We start from the raw sequence: 23,303 nt of genomic DNA on the forward strand, positions 1-23,303 counted from the left end.
AAGAAGACAGAAGATCAACATCAGGGTATTGTGTTTTTGTTGGTGGTAATTTGTTTTCTTGGAAGAGTAAGAAGCAAAATGTGGTGTCACGTTCAAGTGCAGAATCAGAATGTAGAGCAATGGCACAATTTGTGCGTGAATTGATTTGGATATATGAACTTCTTGTTGAGTTGGGATTTGAAATCACCACACCGACAAAGTTGTGATGTGATAATCAAGCAGCACTTCATATTGCGTCTAATCCAGTATTTCATGAAAGGACTAAATATATTGAAGTTGATTGCCATTTTGTACGTGAGAAAATTCAACAAGGGTTGGTATCTACAGGATATGTGAAGACTGAGAACAATTAGGAGATATCTTCACGAAAGCATTGGATGGAAGACGTATAGATTATCTATGTAACAAGTTGGGCATGATTAACATATATGCTCCAACTTAAGGGGAAGTGTTATAATTCTATAATTAGGATTTTCCATTCTTGTAAATATTTTGTGATATTTTCCTTTTCTATGCTTTGTACACTGGTATATATTCATATCTTTGGTGAATGAATAAAGCATTCTGATTCTTTCTCAAACCTAAGAGTTCTACAATAAACAAGCAAAATATAGAAACATTTTTTCCTTTCTTGGGTTTTCAAATAAACAAATCAATTTACCATTTCAGAGATCTTAAGAAAGTGAATATAAAAAAACATTACCAAGATCATTGAGGTGTACACAGAAGGAAAAATGCAGAATCAAATGAGTATAAAACATCATCAACTTGAGCTGCAAAGAACCATTCTAAATTGAATGTTGAATAAATATTTTCAGGGCACCATCTCCCAAGTCCATAATTATTTCTGTGACACCAGTGGCATATCATATACAGTTTACAATTTATTTTCCTTACTAGTAAATGATGCAATTATATGAATGACATATATTGTGATGACTTTGGACTGAAAATTAATGAACACGCCTTGCATCGATTACTACATACTTGGATGTATCTCGTGGTCAAAAGTTCAGAAACTCACTTGTACTCGAGTATTGCACCGGTATGGTTGAAACCACAGGAGACTTGCACTGCCTTCACATTTTCTCCGAGGTCGATCATTGTCGGTTTCACGTAGTCAACATCACTTCCATGCCCCTAGAGTTAAAACAGATCCTTTATGGATACATGCCACATTCACTGAACATTCCTAAATCTAGTCCAAACCGAAATATTTGTAGGGAAAGTTAGAATACAGTCTATATAACTGATACGAAACATTTTATGTTGTGTAATGAATTATTCTTCATGAGATGAACTGCATTTTTACCTCAAACCTGATAAGGTGTAGAACTTTACAACTGAACTTTCAATTTCATTGAAACTAACCCAACTTATAGAACTGTTGGAATTTTTACCTTCTGTTTAATTTTCATTACATTTATCCACAAATTTTAACAAAAAGTAAGGTAAAACTTTTTCCAACTCACTAATATCATTGCATAACATTGAGCCCAGTCAATAAATACTGATCAACAACCGAATCAATATCCAAAAACTCACAAGTAAAAATAAAATAAAATAAAAAATTCTAGTATTATATTTCCTTAAAGTTTCATCAATCTCAAACTAGACAAATTTTTATAATTTATTGAACGAACATCATAACTTCTTTTTAATGATCCTTCATACTAAATCTTTTTTAAAAAAAAAAAAATAAAGATTGCAACAACCAACCATTCAAGTAAAGAGTGCAAGACCTAACTTAATTTCAAGGTCCAGTTTGATAAAAGTAAAAAAGAGGAGGAGGAGGAGGAGGATAGTTTATTACTATGAATCAACTCCACTGAAATTGATTTGTTAAGGATAGAATTAGGATTAGGAACATATTTGTAATTGGTTAGAAATATTATGAAGGGCCTCATTTTTGTTTGGGCTTTAATCTATTTCTTTGTTTTATTCATGCATTACCTACATTAAAAAATAATAATAATAAGTAATTAGTTAGAGAAGTTTTGGTAATTTGTTATAAATAGAGTGAGGAAGAAAGGGTGAAGTTATGCATTTATTCGGTTGGTATATGCTCGAGAGTTTTCCACAGAGGAAGAATCCAAGTAGACTATCAAAATCATAAAGCAAATGCATGGAAGAAGGAAAAAAATAAAAAAACCCGTAGATTTCAGGCATTCATATTCAAATGCCGACTAAGTGCAAACAAATGCAGTAGTAAATCCAGATTCATTGAGCAGCAGAGATATAACAAGGCAGTGAAAACTAAAAGAAAGGACTAGAAAACGAGAAGCACACCAGCTGACCCCCAGAAGAATGGCCATCCACAGAAAACGTTCCGTGAGACCCTCCCCAGCCCCATGTGAATATAGCGCCACCTGATTCAAGCACAAACTTCGTAAATTTTAAATACACAATATTTTACACAGCCGTTTAAGTATCTTGAACTTTTGTTACTTTTATCATTTCCGTTTCTTTATTCTTTACTCTGTTTGTTATTTTAAATCAAATGCCAATGAGGAGCATGCATCACAAAGGTGAAAACAGAGACATGCACACAAGTACTAAGTAAACAAATTTCTGTCTAGGTTCATTTGAAACCTGTAGATTTGAGTATCAAGATTCAGTTCTTTTGAATTCAGCATGAAAATCGAACTTAATCGCATTGTAGGTTAAAGATGATAATATCTTATCAATTAGATAAGAGCCAAGCTAATGAATATGAATTCATGATACTTTCTTCATTCAACTTAATTAATTCTTTTTTCTTCAATGCCATTTCTTCTAAAATTAAGGACCCTTCGGATTGGCTAGAAAAAAATACATTTTTCAAAGAAGTCATTATTATTTAAACTCTTTTGATAAAAATGGTTTAAAATACACTTTTTCCTAAATCCATCACTATGATATGTATTCAGTTCAGAGATTAGAAACAGAATCAAAAGAGTACAAGGCAGACACAGGATATAAAAGAGGAATGAAATTAAAAGAATTTTGATGTATCATTTGTGAGTACATTTACTAGACAATTGTAGTGCGATTGAAGCATAGACAAAAAAATACAACTCTCAAACAAAATATATTACCAATACCCATACATAGGATGTACAATGGCAAGGGTATGAGATATGTAGAGATGCCCTCCAAGGTTCTAAGTTCAAACCTCCAAGTTAAAATCTTGATTATATGAAACTAAAACTTTTGTAGTCTTCCAGAGTTGGCATTGAGGTGAATAGAGCCTCCCCTAGAATTCGTGTGTGGTGGATCAGGAACAAAATACAAGGAGCAGGGCATTTGATATCCAAATTATCAACCAATAAGAACTAAAAGTGAAATAGCAACGAATGTTGCCATAGGTATAGCTTTACACGAAAAAGCAGCAGATTTGATGTTCATATAATTCTCTTTTACTCAACACAAATTGATAATATGTTTAAGCATATTGCAAATTTGAGTCTTGTTCTAGATATGGAAAGGTGTGGACAGCCCGTGGAAAGATATTGCTAAAGCAATTAAGCAAACACGTTCTTCTGGTCAAATATTGGCTACAAATTGGGAGACGAACAAGATTACCCTCTGGGAGGAGACGTGGAATTTAAACCAGCCTTACCTACTATTATCAGAATTCGTTGGCCAAGGAGAGCAAATTCCATGAGCTGTGGAACCCAGTCGAGCAAGGTTGGGATTTAAAAATTAGCAGAAATCTGCTTGAAAGAGCTGAGTGTGTGACGTGTGTTTTTTCTGGAATTGGCAAGGCTTAACCAAACGTCAAATTGTATTGTGTCAAAGCTGGACAAGTCATGGATGCTCCAACAGAATCAGCCAATGTAACCGTGCAAGAAAATAAAAAAATTCTGGAGGAGCAAGTCTGTCATCTGATTTGGGAGAAAAATCCTGCTAAAAAGATGAATATTATTCTGTGGACAGCAGCACTTGGAAGCATTAGCACAATCGACAGACTGCTAGAAATCCATAGCATACCGTGGGTGCAAGCCAAACTGAGGAGAGTGAACGTGAAGGACTTACTATCGACTTTGGCAATGGCAGATGCTTTGGTAGACCACAGACTTAACAACTAATCTTCTTCAAGAAAAGGACGATGGGAAGAAATCCAAAGCACGAGATAAATGATGCTGGAGGTTCTCCAAAAAGAGAACCTGATAAAGGTAAAGGTAAGGGTTCTCGACTCTTCTTCATCAAACTCAATTGACGGAGGTTGTTTCATATGCAAGGGAGAAGAGGCCATGTAGGGCCCCCTTTGACAATGATCTTATTTCTTGCTTCCTATTTTTGTTTCTCACTTTTTCAAAAATCTGACTTGTTTAATAACTGTTCCCATTTTTTGTTCTCATTTTTTGTTTCTAAATCTTAAGAAACATTTTTTTTACAATAGAGCTAAATTTGAGAAACAAGTTTATCCCAGTTTCATTTATGTTGTATATATTTAGCATTTCAAAAATAAAACAAATACGACATTTTCTGTGATGGACAATGTAGCTGAATAACTTGGATGTTGCCTAGTAAGATTTGCCATTACAGTGGGCATCCGACCCAGCGATCTGTCCAGGGCATCCCCTCAACCATAGTAAAATCCTTTCACCTAGGGGTGGAATGAATTGTTCCCTCCATGGTAAAATCCTGGAGTTACCTGTCCTAGACACTGCTGCAGCACTCTCCCAGTATGAACATCCTCTCAACAATCTCCTCCTCTTTAGGATCAAGTTCAAGGTCCTCTTCCATTTCCTCGCCATCTGAATCACTTAATACAATGATTTCAGATTTGTTACTCCCTATATCTGCCTAAGCTTCACAACCCGCGACAAGTACGTGAACATTTTCTTGTATGTACGATGGAAATTGAAATGCCTCGTCAATTTCCTGTTCAAGTTGTTTTTTATTCTCTTTGGCATGTACGGCCTCCTTATATGCCCACACTTACCCTTGCACCATCATAAGTTGAGGCCCACACTTACCCTTGCACCATCATAAGTTGATGGGTCAACGCCTCAACCAATGCAACTACTTCAGCTAAGGTCAGCTCCAATATCTCGACTTCCTGTCGATGGATTTCTCTTTTCAAGACCTCTACTTGCTTAAGCCTTCCCTTCAGTTGGTTGAACTCCTTCTCCAGCCTTTCAATTACTGATGTCATCCAGTCGTCCATCTATAAGAAGACACAAAATAAAGTCAGTATTTTACCCACCTGATCCTCCATTGCGAAGTAATTTAGACAAATGCTACGCATTCAAACGATCTTTAAGCCACGATTTTAGTGTTGGGATCCCTAACCAACATACTTCTATCATTCTATCCTTCACAAGAATAAGAACCGCGCTTTGATACCAACTTTAATCCTCCACAAGAATAAAAACTGCGAGGGTTAAAAATCGAAATTAAAATTTTTACCTATCCACCATGCGGCCTAAGAGGTTCTCAACTCCTAGACAGCCTTCTCTCGTCCTCGGATCACTTTGGGCACTTTAACTCGAATACTATCAAAGCACACAAGCATATGTTGGCCAAGCGGCAGACAACCCTTGCTTTTCTTTATTCTCGCTAGAATAGTTATTACAACTCAATTGTGTGTACGGAGTGGGATGATCCCAAATGAGAACACACCCCCTTTTGTACTACTTTACATACATCTACTTCCTTACTTTGAAGGAGTAGTTGAGAAGCTTGGGAAAATGGGCAACCTAAAAATAGCAAACCAGAATTCCTTTTCATTTAGCCCACGTTTTCCTCAAGCTAAATATAGTGAGGGACCAACTCAAGTTCCTACAAACTTGGGAACTCTTGACTTGTTCCTTACTCCACGTTTCCCTACTCCAAACACTTCAGCATACAACATACTTGGTCACTTCCCTACTCCGAAATGACCCACGAGTTTGGAGAAGAGATCAGACCTTAGCAGTTCACGCCGATCGCTCAGCTCCCTATTGACATTGTCTGTGCACGCACCTGCCCGCCAGCCACTCTATCTGCCGCACAGACCTTTGCACCCGTGCGTACAGTATTGCGCACGCTCATGCCAGCCTACATGCGATGCCCAACACCCGTGTGTCTGGTGTCACAATCGCACCTTCATAAGGGTCTCGATGCGATTGTGCCGCACTTGTTCTCGCCCTCGAACAAGTCAGCCAATCCAAATCCGAATAGCCGATGACGCAATGGACGTTTCTCACAACCTCCACCCCCGTTCTTGGGAAAAGGTTTGAGGAAAAGGTTTTTGCAAACGTTTGAAAGCATGTGTAAACAATGAACATTAGTCGTACAGCTAGAAAGCAATAAGCAACAACATGACTTTATAGCATACAACTCACTGGTATGGGGATATGATGATTAGTCTTACCCCATATAGTGCATTCTGAACAAAAACACATCCGCCACCCTTACATATGGAAATGGGCGAGCAGTCACACACTAAGAAAAGTACATAGAAAGTAAGCTACCTAGTAAAAGGAAATACATAGGATGAAAGCATAAGAGGTGGAGGCAGACATGCGGCCATGGACAACACACCCTGGACAAACATGACCATGACATTCTCCCCCACTCGATTGGTTGACGTCCCCATCAACCGACTCTGCTCGAACTCAGCAAATTGTTGAGCAGTTGCCTTAAGGTCTTCCGCACGCTCCCGACAAACTTCTCTGTCTTAGAGGCTTTTCCACTTCTCCAGGAATTCTTCCAAACTTGATCCTGGTCTTCCAACTCTGCATTTCTTCCAGCAAGATTCTCATCAACTTCTTCCTCTATCATTCTCTTCATCGTGGCAGGCAAATAGGTCACCACCCTACGTCGCTCATCGACATGGTCGGGGGGATAGAGTTTCAATCTACTTACGTGGATGACAGGATGAATCTTCATCCACAATGGTAATTGTGCCCGATAGGAAGCTTTCCCAACCTTTTTTATGACTTCCACCGGTCCTCTACAACTGCTCACGAGGCGACGTTCTCTTTGGCTTCGGCATCAAAACTGTCTTTGGCACAATCTTACTCGAACTTTGTCCCCTGGTAGGAACTCTCTACGTCTGGGCTTCCTTCTCCTTCACTTTGGAGGCAGGGACTTATGTAAATTGTCCGTCTCGACAACGCGACACTTTTCCAAGACACACAGAATGTCTTGAGGGTCGAGATTATTCTTATCCCATTCGACTGTTTGATCCCGGCATGTACAACGGTGGCCATCGACCCTATGGTCACTAAACACTTGGTGAGGGGTACCGGTATTACCTTGTGTTCAAGCAAGAATTCCATATCCAACACCACGTCAAAGTCATCCATTTTGACGATCACAAAATCGACAGGGTCACTCCAATCCCCCAACTTTACGACTGTTCTTTTCACCATTCCTATAATAGGCAAACAGAGTTCACTACTTTCATTTTACCTGCGCCTCCTTCCCAACGGAGATTCAACCGTTTGACTTCTATTTCGGACATAAAATTATGAGTGGCTCCCGAGTCAACCACGGTGCTTTTGGCTACTCTATGGTTGACTCAAGCATTTACATACATCAGTCTGCCTTTTTGGGATTCCTTCGTTTCTCTCATACTCTTCTTGAGGGCAGCTAAAAATCTCAGGGCCCCAACTCGTGGGGTTCCATCTTCCTCTACTTGTATATTCTCGTCCTCTATCTGAATAGCTTTACCTTTCGAGTCGACGCCAATAGGCTTGAAAAGCGTTAAAGGCTGCTCGTTTCAGACATTCGCTCGTCTTGTGCTGCCTCTTACGTATATAACAGGATAGAGGCCGATAAAAACTCTGCCCCTACCACGTATTTCCAATCGTCTGCTGAGGAGATTTGCCATCTCCACTAGTGTCTCTGCCATCCCCAAGATGAACAATCAATTTCCTTAAATAAATTTGGAAATAAATATTTGACATAAGAAAAACTGGGATGCCCCAGTCTATAATGTCACAATATAACTTGTTCTTTAACAGAAAGAGAACTGATACTACTAAACCTTGAGTTATTTTATTGCTAAAAGAACATTCATCAAAGTAGTAGAGACCATCAAGCATCCTAGCACTCCCAATCATCCTTCCCAAATCCTGATCCTAAAAAATGCAATGAGATTCAAAGAATGTAACACGACAATTAGAATCTTTAGAAAGTTTAGAAACGGATAAAAGATTACAGGCTAATTTTGGAACATGTAAGACAGACTGGAGAGAAGTATTTTCAGTCAATTTAATAGTTCATTTTTCTGCAACAGAAGAAAAACGACCATCGGCAATTCTAATTTTCACATTGCAATATAATGGAGAGTACGAATTAAAAGAAGAACTAGTTATGTGATCTGAAGCTCCAGAATCAATAAACCATGGAGATGAATTACTACACGAGAATGTCTTGGGACCTATATGTGTCAAAGAAACACATGAATTATTAGATGGAAAATTGGTGGTTGGCAGTTGTAGGATTTGATGAATTTGCTCTTGTAGAAGATTTAACAAATAGTAGAAATCCACCCAAAAAGAAAGAGTTTCTAAACCAAATCCAATAGAAGCAACCCAAACCAGTTTGAACCAAACCAAATGAACCAGATTTTAAATAAAACTAGTAGACCAAACCAGACCAAATGCTTAACCAAATCTGAATCAAATTGAATATGAACCAAACCAAATCTGTTGTAATTAGAACCAAAGCGGGTTAATCTAGGCATACATGGAACAAAAAATCACGCAAGACCCACGTGATAGTCCTCTTTTGATCAATACTGATGAGCAAGCAAATCAACCAACCGTCACAGAACTAGTGAAGTACGTTGAGCTTGAAGGATAAGGCAGCTCCAGATCTGGTCTTGGCGGCACCAGATTTGGTTGTCATGCACAAAAAACAGGGAACTTCACGATCTGGATGTCAGATGGGTGTTTGAATGGGTGGCTAGATCGACAGATCTGGGCTTCACAACGATTAACACTAACGAACAGATAAACAGCACATGCGGTCTAGTCGGTGGCAGAAGTTGGACAGCCGTCAGAGACGGCTCTTGAACGATCAACGAGATCTAAAAACATAGTGCTGAATCGAGGGAAATCAAGTGTGACCCGCAGCTGAGAGGCAGCATCCAGCGGTGCTTTGAGAGACTAGCCGCTGACGTCGGAGATAAATGACCGGCAACGGCAGTGGTAACCTAGGGCTACAATGATAATACCCTAGTGAAGTTATCCCCAGATTGTTGGAAGTTGAGTGTGCCGTTTCACTTGACAACTACGGTTCCAACAATGAAGATAATTAGGCAACAGCTAGGGTTTTTTAGGGGCCACTAGGATTTTACTATTGAGGAAGAAAAGGTGCGGCAGCCAAGGTTACGTGGTGGTGGTGTTAGTGGCTAGGGTTTTGTTTAACCACCAAGATTTACCTGCTCTGATACCATGTAGAAATTGGAGGAATTAAAATATTATTCTCCTTTTTCTCTTATTAAATATGTACATATTAGGTCTTCTTATATAGGAGAAAGACCTTTTACAAATATGGAAAGAATAAAGACAATTAAGAAAAAATAAATATTCATATACAAATATAAAAATTCCAACAAAATCCTCAATCATCTTGCATCCTCATCATTTTGACAACATGTATGCCACCATTACGTGGCGTCTCAAAGAGCTACATGCTTGTCATTCCCACTCTACCATCCTCAGGGATGTGTGGTGGTACTTCGGAGTATTCTTCTATGACCCATAAGTTCCTTTTCTTGAACCGTTAAATGCTTAGGGTTCAAAAATCTTGACTTTGGTTGAGTTGAGCCCACATTCTGCATAGTTAGAATGCTTGCTAGAGCCCTCTTAACTAGTAGAATCTCATTCTAGATCTCACCTATTACTCTCTTTAACATATCGAGGTTAGCCTTAACAAAAGATAAATGGGTAGAAATATCATGTGTTATCATGCTATATCATTCCTCAATCTGGGTCATGAAGGCGGTTAAGGAAGCTTGAATTTCTTCAAACTGTCCTTCGTGTTGTGTTACCAACTCGACAAGAGAACCCCCTCCATTGGAATACCAACAAATTCTTCAAGGTGGCTAACACGATCAGAATATAAGGTTAGAGGACCTTTTTGCAATTCCTACTTTTGGGAAAAGGATACCTGCTTTGTCCCTCAGTCTCCTAGGCTAGGCTGTTCTGGCCCTTTTTTAGCCTTTTATCCACGGAAGTGTTGGATCATTTCTTATAAAAGAAAAAAGGGAAAAAAAAACAAACAAATAAACAAAAATATGAGTCTTGCTCCGATCAAATGATAATTTTCAGTTTTTAAACCATTTTCCTCTACGGGTACAGAAGAATCTGCAAACCTCACCTAATATGAAAGGCTTCAAGAAATAATAAATTTGAAGCTTAACTTTATATCTCAAGTTTCATTTGACAATTCTTACCTGAGATTGCTGCTGTGTGTTTCCATCCGCAAGATATCTGTGAAACATGATTATTAAACATATTGAACAAAATGAATTAAAATAAATGAACATAATATATAATAAAATAATCAATAACAAATAAATCCTTTTCTTAAGAGAAAAAAACTTTTTGCCGTTGTTTGTTCTCATGTATGAATTAACTCTCTTTATTTTGCTCTTTTCAGATACTAAAGTATTTAAAGGGAGAAAGCAACTAAGAATTAGTCTTCACACTGTAAAAACTTGAAGTTATCTCCAAAAGGAAAAGGATGGATCAAATCATTCGAGTAATTCTGATGTAAGAACGTTAAACTCCAACCTTGCTTACGGGAGATTTTGAAAAGGGACCTTCGACTCTTTCAGGGAGATGAAAGACACTTGTGGACCTGAATAACCAGATATCAGGTATGCAGTACTGAACCTTCAAACTTAGAAAAAAAGTCCTATCTACAAAATATTATTGAAATGAGGAATACCCATTCCCAAGACAACCGTTCTCATTCGAACCCCAACTGTACAAGTCCCCACCTTCTGTAACAGAAAAACAAAAACAATTGAAGATGTCGGTATGTTTAATTTTCTGATGAATAAATAAAACACGTCTTGGTTTAAAAATCATATAGAGTCATCCATCATTAAAACAAAATATGAGTAGCCAGCAGCCCATTGTGAAAATTAGATCAACCTGCATGCCCACGGCTGACAAATAACATGTTCATACTGACACAAAGAAACACCCCTGCTCCAGTTTTATTGTTAAATGTCATAAGGAAACCATAGAAAAATGAAGCAAATATATCAGATGAATTATACTAACTCATTTATGACCACATTCATATATGATTGCGTACTGGCTAAAAATTATTCTGATATATAATTTCCTCATATGAACGAAAAATTCTTTAGTTATACATCACAGTCACAATGTAAACCTTTTAACAATGTCATTCATAAATATAATGCACAGGTCAGCAAGTACATTAAACTACATAAAGATGCAGAGGAAAGCCAAGTCCTAATGCCAAGTGGGATAACAAAAATCTTTTGCAAATGACGCAAGAATCAGCTAATATCCGATTTTCCAGAGGTTTATTAAACTACATTTCAGGAAAATTACAATTCTCAAAATAATAAGAAGGATAAAGTTACTTGTTAGGACACACGTGTGATAACCACCACAGGCAACTTCTTCGCAGTCTAAGATTGTGCTGATCATTGATGGTGTTGTTGCCTTGTTTGCCTCACCAAAGCTCTATATCATACCATTCATAATTTAAATGCAATTACATCATGCAAAATGTAGCTTTACTGGACACATACACACAATTCAAATATGGAATTGGAACTTGCCACTCTGTTTGTTGCCCTTTCACCAAATATGTAAACAGCTCCATTTTCTGCTAAATTTCTGAAGCATTAGTAAAACAACATGCCAAAAGAAACAACATTTGCAATAAAAAGAAAAAACGAATGAAATGGAAGCAACCATCTACGCAAGCGGAGTGCAGCATCCCTGCTGCAACGTGTTTAACCTGATTAAAAAAAAAGGATTAAAAAATTGTTAACCTGCAGGAGACAAATGGAAGCTCACTATGGAAACATTACCTTAATCCCCTCAAGTTCTTTAATTAGCCTGGGTGTATATTCACTATAAAAGAATATACAAGTCATAAGAACACAAGAAACAAAGAATGCTAGGATGCAATATGAATCTAGTTGTTAATGTAATATAGATCCAAAGAAAATTCAAAGTAATAGCTTCATACATTGATATGCTAAAAACACATTTCAAAAAATGCTAAAAAGATGAGTTTGGTCAAATGCCAATTTATTGTCATTTTATTTTTCTGTGGGCTAAAGAATAAAGGAAAGGGAGATCGCAGATCGGTATAAATCTAACAGTTCCCCATGATTTTTATTTCTATTAATACTTCTTCATGAAGAAACTATAATTCCACTAAAGTACCTGGTACTTTTTAGAAAACCCAAAAATGTTGACTCATGGCCATGACCCAATCTACCCGACCGTCCATCTCCCCAACTAAAGACTTCACCTCCATCTGGTGAAAAATATAAACATCGAGAGAAATATAATATCACAAATTCCAAGTTCATTAAGAAAATATGAAAAACGGTAAAACTACTAAACTGAAATGTGGTAGGATATTCATACCAGCAACAGCCATCGAATGATTGGAACCCAAAGCAGCCCTCTTAATCACTATACCATCTAAGCTATCTACTTTAGTAGGTAGGCGTACCGCTTTCGCTGACCCTGTATGACAGTAAAACTGTAAGGACACTTTCTCACATTCTATTGATTTATTTTTTAAAATAACAAGAACACACAATAACAAGTTAACAAAAAAAAAAAAAAAAAAAAAAAAAACTCCCAGCCAATTCTGATTGTTAGTAAACCCTCCCAATACTCTACTGTTCCATTTCACAAAAGACATCCCCTCTATCTCTTTCTAACATTAATACCCTCACTCACTCCCATGTACAGGTCCGACATTCCCCTTCCCACTAACAAATTTTCAGGTGCACAATTCGCTTCCCACCCTCTCTAGCATATGTAAGAACACTTGGAGGCCTAACAACAACCAAGATGAGACCATTTAATTCTTTCATTGCCCATTGTCTAACCACCACTCCTACAAACACCTTAAATTGCAAATGAGATCATTAGATTGGCAAAAATGTACAGTGCAAGAAGAATATTTTCAGAATCTAGTGCTTACTTTTTCCAAGACCAAGCTGTCCACATGAATTCAACCCCCACATATACAGTTCTCCATCAGCTATAAAGAAATAAAATGTAGAATCAATAAAACAAGCTAAAAAGAAAAGTTGTTGTATAATCGCTTTTCGAGAAATTATATACAAAAAATAAAAATAATAATTAATAGTATTCTCAATTTCCAATAGCAGTTACATAATGGAAGAATGAGTTGGTTGCATAAGATTAACACCCAGGGCGATGCCAGAAATAACAGTGAATTTCAAGTGCATATTGTACAATAATACCTTACCCTGATGATTTTTTTTCTGAAGGGTATCAAAGCATTTAAAAAAATAAATAAAAAATAACTGTAACAGTAATTCTTTAAATTTGGTATGTCATTTTAACATTATACAGAAATATACAAAAGAAAACAAATAATAATATAAAGATATATATGTATCATAGGAATCACAAAAATGTCTCTTCAGTTTACATAAATGGTGGAAAGATTATAACTGCAGATGTTTTTATTGAAAGAAGACCACAGGAAGGAGGAAAAAAAACAGTCTCTTACTTTGCTGTTGGAAGGCATGCAATATAAATTTTGGAAATGAGCAAGACATGATATTTTGTATTAACAGATCAACGAAAATAATCAGCCAATTATACCTATACCTCATTGCAATTCAGATTATATTAGGATGAAAACTTGAGGTCAAGCACGTTAACTAATCTTACATTTAGTAAAACAAGTGGGTAAATAAGTGGAAACCATTTTGGGCAGAAAGTTGTAGAAAGTCCTATGGCTCTCTCAAGTTCTGTGTTTCTTCTATCTTTGCTTCTAGGGGCTTAAGGCAAGGGGATCTCCTTTCTCCCTTCCTTTTCCTCCTTGTTAGTGAAGTATTGTGCAGTATTATTTTTAGACTTCATAAGAGAGGGTTGTATGAAGGTTTTATAGTGGGAAAAAAAAGGTTCATGTTCCTCTTCTACAATTTGTTGATGATACACTTCTTTTTTGTAAATATGATGATGAAATGCTAGAGAATCGTCGAAGGACATTAGAACTCTTTGAATGGTGTTCCGGTCAAAAGATTAATGGGGAGAAATCAGCCATTTGTGGGATCAATATAGATGAAAACAATTCTGTGCAGTTGCTTTCTCGCTGAATTGTAAAATTGACCAGTTTCCATTGATGTATCTCGGGTTACCCTTAAGTGGATACCCTAAAAAGGTATCATTTTGGCAACCTATCATTGATAAAGTCCAAGGGAAATTAGATAAATGGAAGAGATAAAACCTTTTCTGTGGAGGCAGAATTACACCTTGTAAAGCAGTGCTGTCCAATCTTCCCACCTACTATATGTCTACCTTTTTAATGCCGGAAAAGGTAACTGCATCCTTAGAAAGATCCATGAGAAATTTCTTTTGGGAAGGGAATAAAGGGTTTAAGCTGAATCACTTGGTAAAATGGGAGATTGTGGTTAAAGACCAAAAGGATGGGGGCCTTGGATTGGGGAGTTTAAAGACCAGAAATTTTGCTTTGTTATCAAAATGGGGCTGGCGTTTCATGAATGAGGCAGATTCTCTTTGGTGCCAGGTTATACGCAGCATACATGGGAGCAGCCCTTTCAAATGGCACACTAATGGAAAGGAACATTCCAGCCTTAGAAGTCCGTGGGTCAGTATTTCAAGTCAGTGGCGAAAATTGAAGATCTGGCTCTGTTTAAGGTTGGAAATGGGAGTAGAACAGCCTTTTGGTCTGATCCTTGGCGGGATAAATATCCAATAACATCAAATTTCCACGGCTTTTTAAGCTTGCAATTATGCCTAAAGGCTCTGTATCTGATCAATGGTACTTATTTACTTCCTCATGGTCAATTTTCTTTCTGACATGAAGAAATTATTGATTTCCAGACTCTTATGGGCTGTCTTGTGGACAGAAAAATCTCTAGCATTCCGGATGAAAGATATTGATCATTGGAAGCAAGTGGAGTTCTCACAGTTAAATCTCTTGTTAATCATTTATCCAAGGCCTCTCCGATAGACAAGCATTTAGAGAAGGAACTTTGGAAAGCAAAAAGTCCTCGGAGAGTGAATATCACTATATGGATCATGCTGTTTGGGAACTTAAATTGTGCCACTGTCATGCAAAGGAAGCTCCCCTATCACTGCCTATCACCTCACATTTGCCCACTGTGCTTGGATAACCATGAAGACTTACAGAATCTTCTTTTTTATTGCGTTTATGCTAAGAAGTATTGGTTTCCGTTTATTCATTATTTTTAATCTTTGTTGGGTTTTTGGTAGTGATTTTAGGAGCAATGTTTTGCAGTTACTAGTGGAGCCAGCCCTTAAGAGAGGTCCTAAATTGATTTGGAGCAATGCATAAAAGCCTTGTTAGCTGAATTATGGTTTGAAAGAAACCAAAGAGTCTTCCACAATAAAACCTCCCCTTGGTTAGATCGTTTTGAGTTCGTTTGGCTGAACATTTCTTCTTGGTGCACTTTATCAAGATCTTTTGCAGATTATTCAATCCAGGAGATAAATTTGAATTTGCGAGCTTTTATTTTTCCTCCTCTTTAGAAGATGATGGGCTTTTCTCTTTGCAGCATAGTTTTCCTAATGCTTTTAGGTTGTTTCCTTTTAATTCGATGTTTTGTAGTATTCTTGATGGGAAGTTGTCTTTATTGCATCTTTATTCATTTTTTGTTTTCACTGTAAGAGCTGTGTTTTAGCATTGAACCTTTTCCTTTGAGATTAGTTTGTAGGATATGATGAGGGCGCTAAGGGGGTGTCAACCTAGTTGAAATACCCAGGTGCACCTCCTGATTCATAGGTCTTATGTTTAATGCTCCTTTTCATATACTTTGAGCATTGGTCACTGGTTTCCTTTTCAAAAAAAAAAAAAAAAAATTCTGAGTTTCTTCTTGGAACTAAATCAAGCAGTCAACTGAAAGGCCAAGTGATGGAAAAGAGTTCATTTAGCATTGATATGAAGCAAAAAAAAAATAATCATTTAAAAAATAGAGATTGAGGCAAACTTTATAGTAGTATAGTTTCTTTTCTTTTTCGATGTTTCCTTTTTTTTACTATATTGAAGGCTTTAGAGGCCATTGGGAGATTTGTTTTTTAAGCCCATGGCTTCAAGTTGACTTCTCATCATTTTTCTTTTCTTTTCTAATCATTTCTTTTTTTCTTTTTTTTCTTGTTTCTTTTTTTTTTTTTTTTTTTTTTTTTGGTTCAAACCAAAAGAAAAAAAAAAAAAAGAAATCAACTTCCAAAGAAATTCTTTAACTTCGTTGGTGCCAAATATTTTAACCTGAATAAAGTTCAATATTATTTGCAATCTAGTTGAAATTAGGACCTTTTCTGAACAAAGACTTTGAAAGTTAAGTTAAATGGGGAGAAGAATGATTAATATGCAGAACTTATTTTTCATGTCAAATAAAATAGAGAAAGCCATCTTTCAGAAACTCATTCCTCATTACGACTTCAGTAGAAGAAGTCATATTTTTCTCTTTTCCTTTTCAACTCTTAAAGATTACAATTTTGCGTTGGTAAGGTAAATTACAAGGGGGAAACATGAGATATCTTTCATCGGAGAGAGAGAGAGACAGAGTGAGAGAAAGCCATTTAAAGTACAAAAATACAAGTGTGTCCCTAAAATTAGGATATTCTGCCTACTTGGACCTAGAAAGGATATAAAATACCAGAGTAATTCCCAATTTTAATATATATCTTTAAAAGTAGAAGCTTTTCTTAAAACTAAACTACCCAAGAAAGAGCTAATTACGATAATTTTTCCCATTCAATAAAGCTGAGTCATTATTGTTCTATCTTTAACAAGTTACAAATTAGGGGCTTTAGCTAACCACTAGAAATTAAATTACTTCTAAACGAAGTTAACAGTTCAATTTTAGTCACCCACTCAAAGAAATCAAGCGAACTGCAGGACAAACCTGTAACAACACAAGAGTGATTATAACCGGCTGAAATATGCACAGCTTCTTTCTGAATGCTAACCTCAACAGGCTCCTGCATCAAGATGCCATCTAATGAGTGATAATTAACGTGTCTTTATACAAAAATTTAAAAAGTGAAATACAAGTAAGACCCAAAAACATGAGATGGCAACTAGAGGACTCCACAGTAGGAAGAAAGATGGGAAGGAAAAACTCATACAAAAACGGTAGGATCGATTGCTTCTTCAAATTGTGCAAATGTTGAATATGGAAAGTATTCTCCTTTCCCTTATTTCTTTGGAATATTATTTTTTGTAATCAACATACATTCTCTCTGTAATATTCTTTCCTCATTTCCATTTTTTTTACCGTTCTTTGCCACATTTGGCTCTTATCATTGTATATATTAGGGCTACACCACCCATTTGTAAAGAAATAAGAAGAATTCAGAGAGTTCAAAAATTACAATATGGTATCATAGCGTGGTCTGTGAATTATCTTCCATAGGTTTCACGTCCGAAATCCTAGCAAAGAAAAACAGAGCATTGAAGCTTCAATCGACATAGTAAATCGGCTAATTAGTTTGAAGGTGTGCATCAGAAAACCTCCATCTATAACCTTCACGAGAATCATCCAAATAGTAGATCTGCCAGCTTCGTGTCAGAAGCCAACCACAGCATCCTGTGTACTTCAAGATTGAAGTAGATAGGAAATTCACGACAATCGAAATCTTGTACTTCACGTCTGCAACAAATCAGCCAACAATCGTGGGCTAACTCGCGTCTAAGCAAAGTCACAGCTGAGCAAGGGTTTTGATCGTGGGTGAATCGCGGCTGAGCAAGGGTCTTGATCGTGGGGAATCGCGGCTGAGCAAGGGTCTTGATCGTGGGTCAATCGGGTTAGGTGTTTCCAACCGGGTCAGGCATATCCATCCGCAGTTACTTGTTTTTTTTTTTTAAATCGGGTCTGAGCTATTTTACTACTTGCGTATTTTTTCTTCAAATAGCTCGAGTATGAGCTATTTTACTCGAGTATTTTTTCCTTCAAATCGGGTCTTTTCTCCTCAAGCTTTGTCTTTGGGTCTGATAGCTTCTTCAAAACTTGTCTTTCTAATTTTCCTTTAGCACAAGAAATATTTGGGTAAGTGCTAAATATCTTCCTCTACAGAATGTAACATTCTAATATTTCATGGCATATGTGAATTTTAACCGTATAGAAGGGACCATACTTCCAATTTCTAATCACAAACTAAATGGAAGGAATTATCTCCCTGGATCACAATCTATTATGATGTTCATAAAGATTATCATCCCAGACCAAGCTGATCTGAAATACAAGACATGGAAAACTGAAAATAATATGGTTACGTCATGGCTAATCAACTCCATGACGACAGAAATTGGTGAAGGATTTCTACTTTTCTCAACTGCAAGCGAAATTTGGGAAGCAGCTTGTGAAACCTATTCCAACCAAGAAAATATAGCGGAATCATTTGAAATTGAAGGCAAAATCACGAGACATGGCAAGGGGACATGCAAGTTACTCACCACTCCACTCAACTGTCTCGTATTTGCCAACAACTTAATATATTTGAAAGCCACAAGTGGGAATGCACTGCAGATGGAGCCACATACAAAAAAGATAGTTGAGAAGAAACGAGTGTTCAAATTTCTTCTTGGCCTTAATAAAGAATTAGATGAAATACGTGGTAGAATCTTAGCTATTAAACCCTCACCTAAGATATGAGAAGTTTTTGCAGAAGTAAGAAGACAAGAAAGTAGGAAGAAACTGATGTTAGGAGTGCCTACAAGCTCTGAACCTGAAGGATCAACTTTAACTGCTCGAAATCTTGGTAATGAAGTATGTATAAATACTCATGATAACCGTTACAATTGAAATCAAAGCTACACAGGAACTGATAATCAGCAATGAAAACCAAGACCATGGTGTGAGCATTATAGAAAACCATGACACACTAAAGAAGTGTGTTGGGATATTCATGGTAAACCTCCAGATTGGAAACCAAACAAAGGAACGGGGGATAGACATGGAAAGGCCTACCAAACAAGCGCAACAACAGAAGGAAACATCACCCCCAAAAATAATGTGTTTACTAAGCAATAATTGAATATTCTCCAAAAACTCTTTGGTCAACCCAAATCTATCAAAAAACATCAGAAACAAGTGCAACAACTGAAGGAAACATCAACCCCAAAAAAAATGTATTTACTAAGGAGCAGTTGGATCTTCTCCAAAAACTTTTTGGTCAACCCAAATCTACTCAAAAAAACATCAGAAACAAGTGTGACTACAGTTGCACAATCTGGTAACTTCCTTTGTGCCCTTAATGCAACCAAAGAAAATTGTAGTATTTGAATTATTGATTTCGGAGCATCAGACCACATGACAAGTGGTATCTCACTTTTAACTAATTATGCCCATTGTAGCAGTCATGGTACCTATCTAAAGTGATGGGAACTGGCAATATTTTTATCTTTAAAGATTTTATTTTAGAAAAATGTGTTACATGTCCCAAACCTTAGATGCAATCTTCTTCAGCAAACTAACACTTATGAAAAAGTGTATTGCGACTTTCTACTCACATAATTGCATATTTCAGGATTTGAATTCGGGGAAGACGATTGGCAATGCTAAGGAATCCTCAGGTCTTTAAATACTGAATGCTTCCAAGTCTCAAGTCAAGGAGTTAGGTCTTAGCAAATTTACTTTTGTTGTTTATAAAGACAATTATGATAGTACAATAATATTATGGCATAATCGTTTAGGACATCCCAATTTTCTATATTTGAAACAAATTTTTCCATATATTTTTAATAAAAGTTCTCAGGTTTTTCAATGTGAGTCCTATGAAATGGCAAAGTTGGCTCAATCTTCGTATTCGGTAAGCACTTATAAACTCTCTCATCCTTTTTCTATGATGCATAGTAATGTTTAGGGCCTAGTAGAGTTCAGAATATAACAGGAGCTAAATGGTTTGTTTCCTTTATTGATGACCATGCTAGACTTATTTGGGTATTTTTAATGAAAGAAAAATCTGAGATTACTGTGATATTTCAAAATATGTATGTCGTGATTCTCAATCTCTTTAACACAAAAACCCAAATCCTTCACACTGATAATGCTAAGGATCGGTATCAAAGACTAATCGGAAAACTAATTTACCTAACTCACACTAGACCTGATATTTGTTTTGCAGTGCAAGAAATCTAGGAAAAGAAACATTGAAGTCTTCACAGATGCTAATTGCCCGAGCTCAAAAATAGACAGAAAATCAACAACTGGATACTGTACCTTTGTTTGGGGAAACCTAGTCACTTGGCGAAGCAAGAAACAACCTGTCGTATCTAGGAGTAGTGCTGAAGCTAAACTAAGAACACTAGCTGAAGGAATATGTGAAGGAACCTGACTCAAAAGTATCTTATTAGAACTTAAAATCACATTAGAAGAACCAATGGAGGTACACTGTAACAATCAAACTACTATAAGTATCGCCAAAGATCCGATCCATCATGATCGCATAAAACATGTAGATATTGATCGACACTTTATTAAAGAGAAAATAGAAAACAAAAGTGTCTCCCTTAACTACATACCCAACAAGATGCATATTGCTGACGTACTTACAAAAGTCCAATTCAAGAACACTTTTGAAGTCTTAAAAGCCAAACTGGACTTAATCAATATATACAATCCAACTTGAGGGGGGTGTTGAATATGGAAAGTCCTCTCCTTTCCCTTATTTCTTTGGAATATTATTTCTTGTAATTAACATTCATTCTTTCTCTGTAAAATTATTTCTTTATTTCCATTTTTTTATCATTGATTATTTTTACCATATTTGGCTCTTACCATTGTATATATTAGGGCTACACCCATTTGTAAAGAAAAAAGAAAAATTCAGAGAATCCAAAAATTACAATACAAAATGTAGCGACCAAAAATTATCACATGTATATAATGATGATGGAGTATGAGATAACTTACCGTACAAAAGCTTTTTTCATCTGATATTCCCAGCTGCCCAAAATTATTAAGACCGGTAGCATAAACTCGTCCAGATTCTGCCAAAGGAGGGGGATAATTCATGAGCTTTTACTCGAACTCAGCTTACATCTTCACAATTTCACCAACAATACATAGGAGATTGCTCTCAAAATCTGCGGGACTCGAAACGTAACACAATGTCCCTCAAATAGATACAGATACATAACACTACAAATCCCGTAAACCAAGCCGCAAAATTACAAAGAGAAGTTTAGAACCTGTCAAGAACAGAGTGTGAGCACCGCCACAAGCAATATCCTTGAGCATTTCGCGATCAAAGGCAGAACAGGCGACAGGGCTCCATTGAGAATCCAAATTTCCAAGCCCCAGCCTCCCGAAATCGCCATTACCCCATACTGCTGCAAATATCTTCCCTGAATTGCTGGACAACCATCGGGTTATTCTTCTATTCCAGGTTTCCGAATTGAAACCGAATATGAATTCCGTTAAACGCCTTCTGGTAAGCATAGGTTTGCTTAAATCGATTTCTGTGAGGAAACTGTTGCGGTGATTGTGAAGATCAAGATGAACAACTGCCCGGCATTCATATGGATTTTTTTGGATTGGAGTTTCGGATTTCGAGAATTATCGATTGAGAGTGGGAAGCGAAGAAACGTGGAACTTAAGAAATGGGTTTTGATCGGTGGCAGGGAATTGTGCTACGTCTTAAGCAGGGGAGCCAGAGTCGGTTAGTTTAGATGGGAAATGACAAATCATCCAATTGTCTGTGTATATGGTGGGTAGGATTGAGTGAAATTATAATATTTGGTTCTGTTTTTTAAATAAAATTGATTTTTTTTTTTCTATTGTTGATTTTAATTTTCAACTATACACATTTTTTTAATTTTTTTAAGAAAAAAATTTTTAAAAAAAATCTTTTAATTCTTTTTTCTTCTCAAAACATAACAAATTCTCTACAAAGTATTCATATACATAACACAAAATTTTGAATTCAATTTTTTTAAACACTCAAATAGAAGTGATTATCTCATTCAAAAATCCAACTTAATCATTAATTACCGTAAAAATTAAAAATAACTTAAAGGATTAGTGTCATCAGATGAAACTATTGACATTGATTTAGATATAAAGGATGACACTTAAATATTAATCTTCAAAAAACCAAAATCTTACAATTTAAATCATAAAACCAACTATTAAATAGTCTTTTTTTACCAATTTGTGGAATATGGATTTACCTTTTTCTAAATCCAGTGAAATGATTTTAGAAATAGTAATGTCTATTTTTTCTACTATTGTTGAATCAGTGTACAAACTATCTTTTTTAAAAAAAAAAAAAACTTGAGCCATAATTTTAAATTCCTCTATTTCATTAGAATTATGTAATATTTGAAAACATCAAGGGATAATTGTTTAAAACATATCATTGAACTTTTGTTTAGTGAAATAATAATAGAATGTCGTATGTAATATTTTTTAGATCTAAGAAAAAAATGGAATAAAAGAAGAATAATTATATCTAAAAGAATGCCATAGAAAGAAAATCAAAAAAGAGAAAGAAGGAGTTGAGAAAGAAAAAGAGAAAATAAAACTCATACGAGCCAGACAAAGAAAGAAGAGAGAAAATAAGAAAGACGAACCGGATGACGAAAGAAGAGAGAAGATGAGAGAAGGGGAGTAAATGTGAAGAGAGCGTGAGAGAGAGAAACGACAAAGTAATTGAGGAAGTTGGGAGAGTAATGAAAACACGTGGGAAAACGGGTGAGAGTGAAAGTCATAAAATGGTGAGTAATTAAATCCATCATTTTATGTTTATCAGTGGTCATCGAAGTTGGGCACACAAAGGTGGTAGGCAGAGTATATCACCGAAGTTGCTTATACGAAGATAGTCGTTGGAGTTAGTCACTAGAGTTGTCATCAGAGGTGGTTGGTGGAGCCTGAAGTTCTTCTTTCAAGTTGGTTGCGTGAATGTGAGAGTAAAGTTTTTTTTACTGAGGTGGTTTTCGGAATTGGTTGCCAGAGTATTGTCGGAGCTCAGAGTTGGTCATCGGAGTTGGCCACCCGAATGTGATCGTCGGAGTATGTCGCCAGAGTACGGTAGCGGTAATCGCCAATGGAGACCGATGAGTGGAATCATTAAAAACATTGGAGGGAGAGATAATTGGGGAGAGTTGGGGCGAGTTGGTAA

The 23,303-nt window shown here is 36.5% G+C and overlaps 1 protein-coding gene across 6 annotated transcripts; it reads right to left on the reverse strand.

Annotated features, from left to right (window-relative positions):
* Nucleotides 1-768: 768 nt before the first annotated feature.
* RUG1 (Regulator of chromosome condensation (RCC1) family protein) lies at nucleotides 769-21,903 on the reverse strand. Of its 6 annotated transcripts, none has more exons than XM_039027643.2 (15): nucleotides 21,373-21,903; nucleotides 21,095-21,267; nucleotides 17,087-17,162; nucleotides 13,144-13,203; nucleotides 12,576-12,677; nucleotides 12,369-12,462; nucleotides 12,008-12,050; nucleotides 11,889-11,934; nucleotides 11,753-11,799; nucleotides 11,552-11,654; nucleotides 10,879-10,933; nucleotides 10,722-10,788; nucleotides 10,382-10,418; nucleotides 2,290-2,369; nucleotides 769-1,140 (listed from the first exon to the last, which is right to left on the reverse strand). In XM_039027643.2, exons 2-15 carry the CDS (start codon nucleotides 21,194-21,196, stop codon nucleotides 1,021-1,023), a joined length of 1,032 nt encoding a protein of 343 aa, XP_038883571.1. In that variant the 5' UTR covers nucleotides 21,197-21,267; nucleotides 21,373-21,903; the 3' UTR covers nucleotides 769-1,020. The 6 variants fall into 6 exon arrangements, with proteins under 6 accessions (XP_038883571.1, XP_038883567.1, XP_038883568.1 ...); XM_039027639.2 differs by having other exon boundaries at nucleotides 21,095-21,171; nucleotides 21,373-21,885; XM_039027640.2 differs by having other exon boundaries at nucleotides 769-1,198; nucleotides 21,095-21,171; nucleotides 21,373-21,881.
* Nucleotides 21,904-23,303: the final 1,400 nt, after the last annotated feature.

Source organism: Benincasa hispida, chromosome 3 (genome assembly GCF_027475165.1).
Source record: "Benincasa hispida cultivar pf3 chromosome 3, pf3_genome.v1.1, whole genome shotgun sequence".
NCBI classification, from domain to species: domain Eukaryota; kingdom Viridiplantae; phylum Streptophyta; class Magnoliopsida; order Cucurbitales; family Cucurbitaceae; genus Benincasa; species Benincasa hispida.